General features: G+C 32.9%; 2 protein-coding genes and 1 long non-coding RNA gene across 6 annotated transcripts in view; 1 reads left to right on the top strand and 2 right to left on the bottom strand.

Moving 5' to 3' along the window:
• Positions 1-12,923, top strand: part of LOC128183503 (glycoprotein 3-alpha-L-fucosyltransferase A-like) — a 28,110-nt gene that overhangs the window by 2,032 nt on the left and 13,155 nt on the right. Inside the window, exons 2-3 of one of the 3 annotated variants that reach the window (XM_052852531.1) lie at positions 9,112-9,329; positions 10,671-12,020. The exons of 1 other annotated variant lie outside the window; for it this stretch is intronic. In XM_052852531.1, coding sequence (XP_052708491.1) covers positions 11,200-11,865 — 666 coding nt within the window. In that variant the 5' untranslated portion in view covers positions 9,112-9,329; positions 10,671-11,199 and the 3' untranslated portion in view covers positions 11,866-12,020. Of the gene's footprint in view, positions 1-9,111; positions 9,330-10,670; positions 12,021-12,923 lie in introns of those variants that run through there. One more of the 3 variants, XM_052852528.1, reaches the window with a different exon arrangement.
• LOC128183508 (uncharacterized) overlaps positions 1-12,923 on the bottom strand; it is a 30,944-nt gene that overhangs the window by 10,745 nt on the left and 7,276 nt on the right. The window contains exon 2 of one of the 2 annotated variants that reach the window (XR_008243615.1): positions 744-836. This is a non-coding gene — a long non-coding RNA (uncharacterized LOC128183508). Of the gene's footprint in view, positions 1-713; positions 837-12,923 lie in introns of both variants that reach the window. The other variant, XR_008243614.1, reaches the window with a different exon arrangement.
• Positions 5,410-8,806, bottom strand: LOC128183507 (zinc finger protein 99-like). The gene is made up of 4 exons (XM_052852534.1): positions 8,090-8,806; positions 7,551-7,582; positions 6,677-6,787; positions 5,410-6,493 (listed from the first exon to the last, which is right to left on the bottom strand). Exons 1-4 carry the CDS (start codon positions 8,208-8,210, stop codon positions 6,365-6,367), a joined length of 393 nt encoding a protein of 130 aa, XP_052708494.1. The 5' UTR covers positions 8,211-8,806; the 3' UTR covers positions 5,410-6,364.

Raw genomic sequence — 12,923 nt, 5'->3', positions numbered from 1 at the left:
AATGTTTTCAAGATGATGTTAAAAATGAAAAATTGTTAACGGATGACAAACGGCATTATTCTAAAAAAAAAAAATACATGTTTACAATACGGACATTAGTGTTAACCCCCCGCTCCCAAAATAAAAAAAAGCCTCAACTTCTGTCTTAATTTCACTATTTGAGAACATTAAAAACATAATAATAATGCTATTATAGTGTGTCCCAAATTGTTGCTTCCATCACTTTTTGATGATTTTTGATAAAAATACACATACCTGTGAAAAAAGTACAGTTGAAATCGATGAAATAAAAAAAATATCCAAGATATTTTCATTGACAAATTATCCTTTTTCACTCATAAAAGTTTACAGGGACCGAAACATATTCCTTACGGAGATTATAATGGGAAATGTTTACATATTTTCTCCATTCGGAAGTACTCGGGACACCTTGCGCAATTTTTTAACGTTATCATCCGGGCTTATTAATGTCTGATGCAATGCAGAATCCCTGTAGACTTTCTATTATGGGATGTGTATTGAAATCTAAAGGGTAGAGGGGGCGTTTCAATACAGATAATCTGGACATTTTTCATATTAGTGGATGAACATAGTTTGAGCACAAAGGTATATATTATTATCGAAATATCAAGCGAGAAGTGGTGGAAGCAAAAACTCGGGACAGAGTATAACTGTGAAAGTAAGCTAGAAGAAAATATTATAAAATTCAATACATTTTCACTATGAGGCCACATTGGCCTTACCCAGGGGTCCGGAATCCCTGACCCAGGGTTCATGAATTTCACATTTGGTAGAAGGCTTCCTTCATTATCATGCATTCAGTTTATCATCTCCTGCTGTGGATGTAGAGAAGAAAACTTGATAAGATTTAATACATGCATTCTCAGTATATTACATATTGATCGCGCCATGGATAGGCTGACCTCTGACACAGAGAGGGGAATATTGAGGTTGACAATGGTTTTCGAGGGGTGTCAATTTCAACTGTTATCCTCCCAAACAGGCACTATTTATTTTGTTATACTGAATGTCTTAATTTTAAAGAAAACTTAACTGCTTTTACATAGGAACAACGCGAATTCTACGGCGAACCGTACGCGCATAATTTTCGCGCATGTAACAATTTTTAATGTTACCCGTTGCTAAGTGCGTTGCTAACGCTGAGGGTAATAGAAAAAATTATGAACTGCGTCTAAACCAATCAGATTTCAGTATTTAACATGAAAGTATAACAAGAAGTTTTATTGCCCTGAAACGGGATTGTCTATAGAACCAATCAGATTTCGCGTTATATAGCATAATCATATTGAGGTATAATAAAATACTATCTTCTATATGTTTTAAAAGATTTTATTCACATAATATAAAACATACAGCCCACACTTCCCTTGCATCTGTTATGATGCTTTTCAACAGCTTAAAAGAGTGGTTTTTAAAATTATTTCTTTGGTGAACTTTAAACACCCATTAGCGCCCTTTTCAAGCCAGTGGGATTATAATTTGAACAAACTCAAATCTTATTTCTATCAGAAATCATTCAACTACTCTCTTTAATAAAGTTTTTTAAGACTCTTTTTGATTCATCCATACAATAACCTAGCAATTTATGTCAGCGAATTCGTACTAATGTATTTGATCACGCCACAACTTGGTGAAGTGTAGCTTTAATACTGAGTGAAGCCTGGTGACAAACAATAATTAAAAACGTTCAGTTTATAGATTGTTTTTGCAAGAACGCGACATCAGTCAAGCTTGTCGTCAATTTACTAATAATATTCTGTACTGTTTCTGCTTCCAACACTTTTTGCTTAATATATCGAAAATTATGAATACCTTTGTGTCAAAACTTAACATTTTTTTGTTTAGCAGTTACATATTTTAAATGTATATGTCGTGGTAGATTTGATACGTACCAACCAACTTTATATCCAGGTGAACTTTTTTTAAATTGCTGTTTATTACTTATATTTACGTTTGAGAAAGACAAATCGTTCAGAACTGTTAATACTACCGAGATGTTAACAATAATGAAAGCGACAAGCGATAAGCGCCTGCTATGACCATTGTAAATTTTAGGTAATGTTTCTTTATATCTGTAATTACATAAATAATGTACATATATAATTTTTTTAATAAATGCCCAAATTGGCTGCAAGTTCGACCTTTCGGGTACTTTGCAATTTACACGTATGTTTTGTTCGTGTATATACATGTACGTGTAGAAATTCGTCAATACAAAAACTGATGATGTAATACACATATTTTCATTTCTTCACGTACAAGTACACGTTGATTGTCCAAATGTGAGGGAAACAGTAACCTGTGACATATATTTATGATGTACGAAGTATTTTATTAGACCTATTGTTGTCTTTTTGCATATGAAAACATGTAGAGTTTGAGAAATATAGATATTTTTTTAATGAAAAGATGGCTATATTTTTTTGTTTTCTAATTTAGACTGGAACCAACAGGGATAACTGAATCTGGCGAGTTTTTGTGACTTCTCAAACTTCATGAGTATTCCTAAGGAGTTAAAATTTCCTATTAGAAATCTCCCTTATAAATCTGTTTTCTTTCCTAAAACCTTCTCTGGGTAAAAACAGATCCCGTGCAATGAATAGTTCTTGCCCCCCCCCCCCCCCCCCCTTAATCGATTTTAATTGACAGGTATATGTTTATGTTCGTTGTTAGTCGTCAAAAAATGACTGAATTAATTACTTGGGACAGTCTACAGGACCAGACACTCTAAACCTTATCCTAGTAATTTTATTTATTGATTATGATGATAACAGATAGTTATAACGGTAGTTGTAGAGTGTTTCGGCGGTTTATTGTATTTGAAAAGTCCGCCTCGTCAGGATTGCATGCTTCGATGAATGATTTATTGTTGATTGATGGAATTATGTCGCCTAACTTCTTATGCTTGTTATTTATAAGCGATAACTGGTTCCGATTTGAATAATGTATATGCAGATCGGGTATGCAATTATTTCCTCTGAATATTTAAGAGATTTTTTGGGGGGTTTTCACGACATTTGGTGATGGTGTTTTTGTTTGCTTGATTTTTGCAGCAGCAATTCTCTCAATGTTGCTTACGGGGTCTATTTTACCGGCAAAATATTGCGTCTTAAAAGTTTCTTAACATTGCTTCTAAGGCATGAGGATCATTTGTATATTATTGGGTGTCTGAGGTATTCTCCTTTGATAAACACTTCGAAAGTTTTGTAATCTGTACGTATAATAATTTAAAATAAATGTTTTTTAGTCTTACTTACTTAGAGACGGAGACGTTTAAAATCATTATACTAATCATAAAACACCAAAAAAGTAGTTTATGGCTTTCCATTAATTTTACCATTGCGTACTTGAAGGTTACATTAAAGCTGACATGAATTCATAAATACGCATTATATCCCTTTTATCTTCGACTACCGCCATATTAGTTGTCGATTTCTATTGTTCTGCTCATCGCTTCACACCCCCTATATAAGGCCGAGAGCACTATTCATGCTTCATCGCATTCAGGTATTTCAAACACCCGAACACGTTATCTTGGACGCACAAACGTGTAGAAACGCGTTTAAAAAAAAAAGGAAAGAAATAATATTGACGCAAGCGTCAAATGGGCCGCAAAAAATATAATTCTCGTATAAATCACAATTGGTTGTTTACTAAGAAAAACACAATACAGACGAAAATAACGAGTTGGTTGTACTAATTTTTATAATTAATTTTTACATATTTTCAGCCACACGTTTTGAAGTTTAACATTTAACTATTATTAATAATCAAGAATCGATTTCGTTAGTGAAAGCTTCTAACGGTAATTGTATGATCATTGCCATAGTATGAAGTATCAACTCATCCTTATTCTCTTAGAGATTATGTATTTCAAACTAATTTGATTTTTTATTGTTGAATTCTATTGAATTAAAATTTAAGCATTAGTTTATATGATTTCAAGGGACCACATAATAAAATAGAAATGGATTATTTTAAAGGTACTTGTAAGATCATGCTCATCCGGTAGAATCTGCACAATTTTAACGGTAAAAAAATAAGCCGTGTAATTTCCTAAATGGAATCATAAATCTTACATGTATCTACGCTTCAGTTTATGAAGATAATCATGGATATTAATAAATTAACTAATCAAAATACACGAGGCTCTCAAAAGAATTAAAAATGAATCAGGTTAGCTCAAATTTTCAGGTCATTTAAAATTTTCAGTGCTTTCCTATTTTTGCTTAAATAATTGATTTGGTTGTCATTTAATGATATTTTTCTACCACATTGCAGATGACAATATAATAAATACACACACAAAGTCATTTTATTTGACGCAGCACATAGAAATTCAAATATATCATATAGTATTTCCAGGTCTTTAGTATGTCCCGTATACCGATCCCGATACATTGTTTTGAAAAGAATGAAGAACTCCGAAATTTTCCGAATAGATTATAGTCTCGATAAAAACGCGCCTAACACGACAGTCTATGACTTACTTTACATATTCAAGCTTATCTTTTAAAAAGATTGGTGAGCTAGCGCTGTATCCATCATAAAACTAGGAGACAGATTTCTAAAACACGGGTTTAAATTTCTGAATCGATTAATTAACAACGGAAAGCCGGGTACAGTGATGTACAGGAATTATGCTGGAGTGGGGTCTCAATTTAGAATTTTGAATCTAGAGTGGGCTTCACATCGGCAATGCATGGCATAGCTCGTGGACTGTGCCTTAATCATTATGTATCTACTGTAATTTTAATGTCGATGTGAAAATTTTCAAGAACTATTGGTACTGTTTTTTCGCAATCGTATCTTCTCGGGTCTTTCCGGCAAGCTCAGAAAACATATCCGAAGTTGTTTTCCGAGCTAAAACGAATTTAAGATAAAGCTAGCTATTTATTATAATAGTGAAAATAACTTTGCATTATAAGACCTTCAGCTAGTGTTGCCTTTTTTACATTTATAATAAGAAAATTCAAATGGTACAGTTTGTCTACAGTATTCCCAGAATCCCCTACTATGGAGTCGAGCATGCGTATTCCAGTGAAAAAGACTAACGTAGTTGCTAGCGCTCGAGAGCGCTAGCAATAAGAGTAAAACAAAAAATATGTGATATTTTTTTAAAGGCATTAAACATTTTTCTGTACGCAAATTTCCTTTTAATTCATAAAAATAACCATAAAATCAATTCTATTAAAAAAAACTATCCCGCAGAAACGCAGTCACAATATTTAAATGTGTATCAAATAACGGACCGCCTTCTCACTGGTGTTAAGCTGATATGCGTACCATTTGGTACGCATATCATAAGATGGCGACGACCTCTTCAGGATCATAAGTTTACACAACTCTTTATTTATTTAGATCGTATTTCAGCGGGTAAAACATAGGTGTTTGAAGACCTACTGAGTCTTCACATGTAGCAACCTATAAAATAAATCAAAACTGCATATTAATTGATATTTTCTTCATTAATGAAAATCTCGATGATATGCGTACCTACAAAACAGATATACGTACCATAAAACAAATAAGAATTTCTGGATATACGTACCACCGGTAAGATATACGTACCACTAATATACAAATTGATATGTTGTGTTTTTTTTTTTAAGATGAGAACTACATATGTTATGCTCTCTCCTGTTGGTTTAGTTCATCAGATCCGTATGAAGTACTTAATCATACATTGAATTGTCAATGGACACAGAAAAATGAGAAATTTAGCTTAGGACAAAAATTGTTTGATGAAAGTGCAGGAACATTAGTATACCGAAGCATACATATTGGTATCTTGGTTAGTGACATAATAGCCAAAATTAAAAATGGATTGAAATGTTATATAAATATCCATGCTAGAAATCTTTCTTTCAAACGATCATCGGAGATCGAAAAAAACCCATGAAATTGATAAAATTACAGAAAACAATTATTTTTCTGAGAGTTGTCAAACAGATTGGCATTAACTTTATGAATTCATATCAGGACAACATCATTGAACAACATCATTGAAGATTTTATCGCGGTTGATAAGTGCATTTGTTCTGGCCAACTTATTGACAACATAACGCTCCACTGGTTGTTCGATGTTGCGAATTTTTTTTCAAACCCCACAGCATCTTCAATGCGGTATTCTCAATGATCAATGGCATTTTGGTTGACAGTTGAAAAACTTTTCAAGGGAAAAGGGGTAAATTTTTTTCGTGGGTATAAAGGCGAAGGACTGGGAAATGTTAGAATAAGCACATCAGAATGTAAAATTAAATTTGCCGTTCCATCTAATCCTGTTTTGTCAAAAGCAGCAGCCCCTTACAGAGACGACGCCACAGAACCAGGGATTTTGACGTTATCCCTTACAATTACAATAATCGCATTTAAACTTTTCCCCCTCATCATGCTGGGCCAACTTGTGATTTCGGAGATCTTTCTTGTGGACATACGCCTTGGTACATTTGTCGCAGGCATAAGGTTTTTCCTGTAACAGAAAAATATAAATTCAACATGTTTGTGGGTACGTGGATGGGTAGGTGCGCGCGCGTGCATGCATGTGTGAGTGTGAATTGTTACTTCATCAAAATAAATAAATAAAAATGGATTAAATTCAAATGTAGCAGCAGGTGCGATTTAAATCTGGTCCGCGACAAAAAACCTTTCTCACATTGACCACACTTGAATTTTGTATTCCTTTGTGTGCTCCAGTATTTGTGTTCTTGCATGCCCTGCTTTGAACTATACATCTTTCCGCACACTTCACATATCTTGCCACCATCTTTAAAAAAATATAATTACAGAAATATTTTTTACACGTAAAATACACAGGTACCGTAGACAATATGTATTGGAAATCAGAATAAACACAATCATTAATAAATTGTGCAATATAATTTAAACGAAGACCGTACAGTGTGAAGAAATATTTTCATACTTCTTTGTTTTGCTTAGGGGTGCTTGCAATCAAAGACCTATCTAATCCACTAACTGTTTAAACCCGAAAAATTCCATATTAATGTTATAAAATAATAATGCTGAGCTTCAATTGATATTTATTAAAAAAAAAAGGAATTGTATATTTATAAATTTAACTGTATTTCGTAAAAAAAAATTAAAACAACTTGTTAGATGAAAACTATAAATGAAAAATAATTATTCAAGAAAGAAATGCAGGTGATTTAGATTACCTGATATATATTCATCAGATTAATAAAATCTCACTTCAAGTCAATATTCAACATTCAAGTCCGAATGATACAGATATTTAGAGTCCTTCGATTTCTTTCTCAAAAAATAATTAATATTCAAATTTTGAAAAATGAGTTTGTTTATAAATATAAGATTAGAAATACGAACGAATGAAACAAAAAAAAAATAAAATAAAAGAATATTTCGTTCAAAATTTTACGATTTAATGATGAATTCTGCTCAAATTATAAAGCATGAAACAATTAATACTCAGGGTATTTATCGTTTTAAAACAATTGACATTAAATAGATAGGATAATTTCTTGACAACTATTTGAATATTATCTACTTACATGGGATTCATCCATTATCGTTTCTGAATTCTCTGAAAAAAGTATTGCCATAATCGAGGTTCAGTGTTAAGCGTATATCGAAACCGATTGAACCGAACGACCGAAAACAAGATGTTAATTAGCATGATATATTGAAAATTTGAATGTTTATTTCCCGCTTCTTTAAAGTAATAATATATGTCCAAGTTTCTCAACATACTGACGCTCTGGGGATAACGATAATAAAACAATATAATACAAATGTATTCAACGTCTCAAAACCGCACAGTTCAATGAAAATAAGAAAACACAAGATATAAGAGGAAAGTAGCTGGTACCCATATCATCAAAATATTGTACGTATATCCAAAAACATAAACATGCCGTAAGTACGCATATCATAGGGATTTTCATTAATGAAGAAAATATCAATTAATATGCAGTTTTGGTTTATGTTATAAGTTGCTACTTGTGAAGACTCAGTAGGTCTTCAAAAACCTATGTTTTACCCGCTGAAATACGATTTGAATAAATAAAAAGAGTTGTGTAAACTTACGAACCTGCAGAGGTCGTCGCCATCTTATGATATGCGTACCAAATGGTACGCATATCGGCGTAACACCAGTGCTTTTGGCGGCCCGTAATAATATGACAACCACTGCACTGGCAAGGAATATCCATGCAATGAACGAAGAAACAAGACTGACTGAAATCCAGGCACAGATACTTCAAAAATCAGCGATAACTGTAGACCGTTTTCCTGTGTATGTTATAACATTGCACATGCGCAACCACATACTGTGGCAGATCGACCAATGTCAATGATCTCATGGATTTTAGAAACGGAGCGTTTTTGTAGAAACCGTTGGAAACATGTTACGTTGTTACTTTCTTGGATTTACTATCATTTCGCTTCTTTGTTAGATCTAGTGCCGCCGGGGTTTTCAAAAAAAAAATGCAGACGTTATGCACTCTGTATGAACGACACACGTGTTCGATGTATATATGAAGTATGGCGGCACTATCTGTGCAAAATAATACAGATTATTGGAGATTCTTTCAAAGAATAAATGCTGTTTCCTATGTTCTTGATCACAAACATTTTACTGCTTTGTGTACCGATAGTTCAGGCAATTAAAATTTCCGTGCCACCTGAATGCCTCGATCGGAAAGCAACTGACCGTAACTTTCTCGCTCGATATATTCATGTATACCCCAGGGTCAGTAGAGGAGCGATCGAAACTAATATGGCGACCAAATGCTTTTATTAATTCATGTCAGCTATAAGAAAGGAAAGTGTTTGTGAAGGTTATTTTAAGTAAGGAAAAGTGAATTGAAGTGCATGTTTGTAATAGAAATATCTTTGAAAATATAATATCTATATCTACAGTTGGATGAACATTGTTGTAGTTGCAGATATTTTTTTTTAATTGAATTTTTTTTATAATTAGATATTAACAAGGCTTGCTGTACACATTAAATACATTTTTATTTTAATTGTTGATAACATATTGGTCACCAGCATGTGACGAATACCCTTTGATGCATGTCAGGATTCAGTCTTATTGATCTATCGCCACAGGTAAAAATCTGCGATCACCTTTATCATCAACGCCGCCATGGTTTAAACATGGCTGCAACCTGGACCTTAATGAATTAGCCGCAATGGAGTTACGCAGAAAGGAATACTAGTAACTACCCAAAGGAGATATAAACAACAACGTATAATATGATCCATGTAGCTTACTGACTTTGCTACGGTTACTCGAGGTTCGGAGTTAACAAGGACAACGGATATAGGTAGGTACATGTATAAAATTTAGTTTGTAATTGCTATGATTTCCCTATATCTGTTAAAAATGAGCTAATATGTTTACGATGGAAACGTTAGAGTACCGATACTTTATTTGATTATTTTTGATTTGGTGGTTTTCTTCAATTAAATCTTTATCCTCCACATTTTGTCAACCTTCATATGGAAAGAATTTCTACAAGAAAGATAAACTATAAGAAGAAAATGTCCTGCATGTGAAATCAATTAGTTATGGTACAAACCCCAATATACGCTTAGAATTCAACCATTCTCAGAAATTTGATTTTTTTAATACAATAAGTATAACATATTATGTCAAAAAACGTGGTATTCTGCTATTAAAAAATTAGCGAAAGAAGACGTAACTATAAATTGCTATTACCTAGAAAAACACCATTGATTGAAAATGATAGTAAATTTAATCAATAAATAATTAAGGCAGGCAAAGGTAAGGATGTTTGTTGGTTTATAGATTCAGCTTGAAAATGACATGTGTGCATCCCATTGTAGGCATCTGTATAGCCAACAATCCAACCTAACTGATTGTTCACAAGTTCACATACCCGTACACAATGGTAACACCTATCGATCTAAATACGTACAAAGCTGACCATCGCCTATTCATATATATGGTTGCTGATAAATTTTTCATAATGACCAGTTCGTTGTATTGCATTGATGACCAAATTGCCATTTTGCATTTGTCCTGAGGGAAGGTATCACCCAGACATGAAAATGTGTAGGCTAAATAAATCGTTATATTTTCACAGCCAAGCAGTATTTTGAAAGGAGCCTGTAAGTTTCAGAAAGGACAAAAGCGTACAAGGCCTGACAAATCCCCCGTACTCAGGATTTTGAAATGGCATACGAATATATAATAAAAAAACCCATTATATTTGAAACTGTGCATGTACATGTATAATATAGAACTGCATTCTCTTACAAATACATAATATACACAGGACAATGCTTTTTTAATCACTCAGAACAGCTGTCGAACTACGCAGCTTACTTATTTTAAAGATTTAAAAATCTGAAAAATATGTAGGGGGTTCATTGGTGTCCTCTCTTAAATACATGTAGATATTTGACTAAATTGCATTACGTTTATGGGTTTTAATATGCAACGAGTATACAACATTGAGTAACGTTTGTTGCCCCCCCCCCCCCTTCGTGCATTAACCATATGTTGGCGAGACAGTTGAAAAATAGTAATATTTCAAGGTTTTAGGACTATTTTGTTGGATGTCTTTTTGTTAATGTATTAATTTTGTGTCAGTAGCAAATAAACCTATTGTTCATCATTCTTTTAATCTGTTTTTGAACAGGTTGTCCCTTGACTCTGGAAGGATGGGAAGAATACAGTGGCAGTATGTTGTCATTGTGCTTGCGGCATGTCTCTCGATACACCTTCTAGGAAATCTAGTAGTGAATGATTCCCAACAAAGACTCATCAATACTGATAAGCATGAAAGATCCCTGGAGTTAAGAACTCCACTCATCCAAAACGAGAACAGTGTTTCGTCCATACATCGCAACCAAGAAAAACTTACCTCTTCATATTTGAAATCTAATTCTACGAAAAACATCGGTATATTATTTTACAACAAGCCATCTTGGATGTCTTTCGAGTCAACAGTTATTGATTCAACAAGATGTCCCAATTTAAAACTAAAATGCACTATATATACCAATAATAAGAATTACGAAAAATCCAAGGGAGTTATTTTCTATGGGGAAGATCTTCCTTCAAATGTTCCAGAGAAAAAGAAGGGTCAGGTTTGGACGTTCTTTTCGATTGAGTCTCCTTTTCTATATTCTGTAAGGCCGTAGTGGAAAGATAAATTTTCATGGACGATGACATATAGACGAGACTCTGACTTTACCTATTTTTACGGAAAAATTCAGAATCGAGAAATCCCATTGTCCCGAAACTACTCTGAGGTGTTTAAAAGGAAAACGAAGAAAGTATCATGGGCTGTAAGCAATTGTAACTCGTTTTCAAAACGTGAGGAATACGTTAAGAAACTTCAAAAGTACATAAGTGTTGATGTATATGGTAGATGTGGAAAACTTAAATGTGGACAGCGGTCGGCGGGGGTAACCGACTGTCACAAAAAGTTCGCAGAAGAATACAAATTCTACCTAGCAGTCGAAAACTCAATATGCAAAGACTACACTACAGAGAAACTATTTAATTTCTTCTTTTACGATCTCCCTATGATTCCTATCATCAATGGACCTAAAAATGCCCATGAATACATTCCAAACGGAACGTACATTAATATATTAGACTACGCATCTCCTGAAGAATTAGCTAAAGATTTAGAAAGAATTGGATCAAACGAAACTCTTTATTCCGAGTATTTAAAGGAGAAGGACAAATATACAGGAAGCAGATTTCGTTGGGAATTAGTTTTATGTCCAATGTGTTCTAGACTTCAAGAAAATTCTTTAGCCAGTAACAAAATTATACCAGATATTAGTTCTTGGATTTGGAATGATACTTGCACCAAGTTGTAATGTTCGCCATCAATTTTGTATTATTATACACATCTAATGTGAATGATTGAAGCTGTACTTGTTTTAATGAAGTAGCGTTACTATTGGGCGTTGTACCAAGAATAGCAATACTGATGGTTCGGATTTTTATATATATATATATATATATATATATATATATATATATATATATATATATATATATATATATATATATATATATATTCTGTATTAAAATGAAAAACCCTGAAATATACAATGAGAATATGCCTTATAATATGCACAACATGATAATGATATAAACAGTTTATACACAACAAGTACACGATGTTTATAATTTTATGAGTTATCGCTCTTACATAAACAATTACTTCATCCATGTAATTTCTACACGTACATATGCAACATTACTAAATCATATATTTATACATTTAGAGATATATCATATATATGCATCTCTATAATAACATCAATTTATACCGGTAGATATATTTAGATAACAAAATATTGGAATACCTGATTGTGGATCAGGGTCCACTTCAAATAATTATGACAAATGCTGTTAATCAAGTCAGGATCCTGTTAAACAATAATGTGTGCGTAAAGAACACTTTTTTGATAAATACCAACAAATTATAATTTCATTATCTGCTTTCACACTTAGCATTCTCACTGAATAGTGTTTATGTAAAAACTATATACAATAAAAAATATTACGCTATTTAATTAGAGTTTAACTGTGAACTAAAGGTAAAAGAACTTACAGTATGAAGTCATGTCAGAAGTCGTATTTAGTTGTGTAATCTCAGACATTTAATGTCCAACTCTCCTCACCAGAAAACTACCTGCTGCGCAGCGCGGGAAAATTCTCCCAGCCAATAAACAACCAGAATTAAATATAGAACTGACCATTTGGTATTTTTAACTTTAAGGGACAACACGTATAACACAACTTTTTAATATGAATGATTTGATCATTGTAATGATAAACATTAATTTGTAAAGCTGAAATAAAAAATGCATAAAATAATATTACGAAATTCACCACTATCACATTAATAGTGTGCATCAATAAAGGT

The sequence above is a fragment of the Crassostrea angulata genome, chromosome 5, assembly GCF_025612915.1.
Source record: "Crassostrea angulata isolate pt1a10 chromosome 5, ASM2561291v2, whole genome shotgun sequence".
NCBI lineage: Eukaryota > Metazoa > Mollusca > Bivalvia > Ostreida > Ostreidae > Magallana > Magallana angulata.
This window is presented reverse-complemented; position numbering and strand designations above follow the sequence as displayed.

Coding starts and splice junctions, on each gene's coding strand:
- LOC128183507 (XM_052852534.1), bottom strand. CDS start 8,210: ATGGATATTCCTTGCCAGTGCAGTGGTTGTCATATTATTACGGGCCGC. Junction 6,788..7,550: donor CGATAATGGATGAATCCCAT/GTAAGTAGATAA, acceptor ATTTTTTTAAAG/ATGGTGGCAAGATATGTGAA. Junction 6,494..6,676: donor AAAATTCAAGTGTGGTCAAT/GTGAGAAAGGTT, acceptor TTTCTGTTACAG/GAAAAACCTTATGCCTGCGA.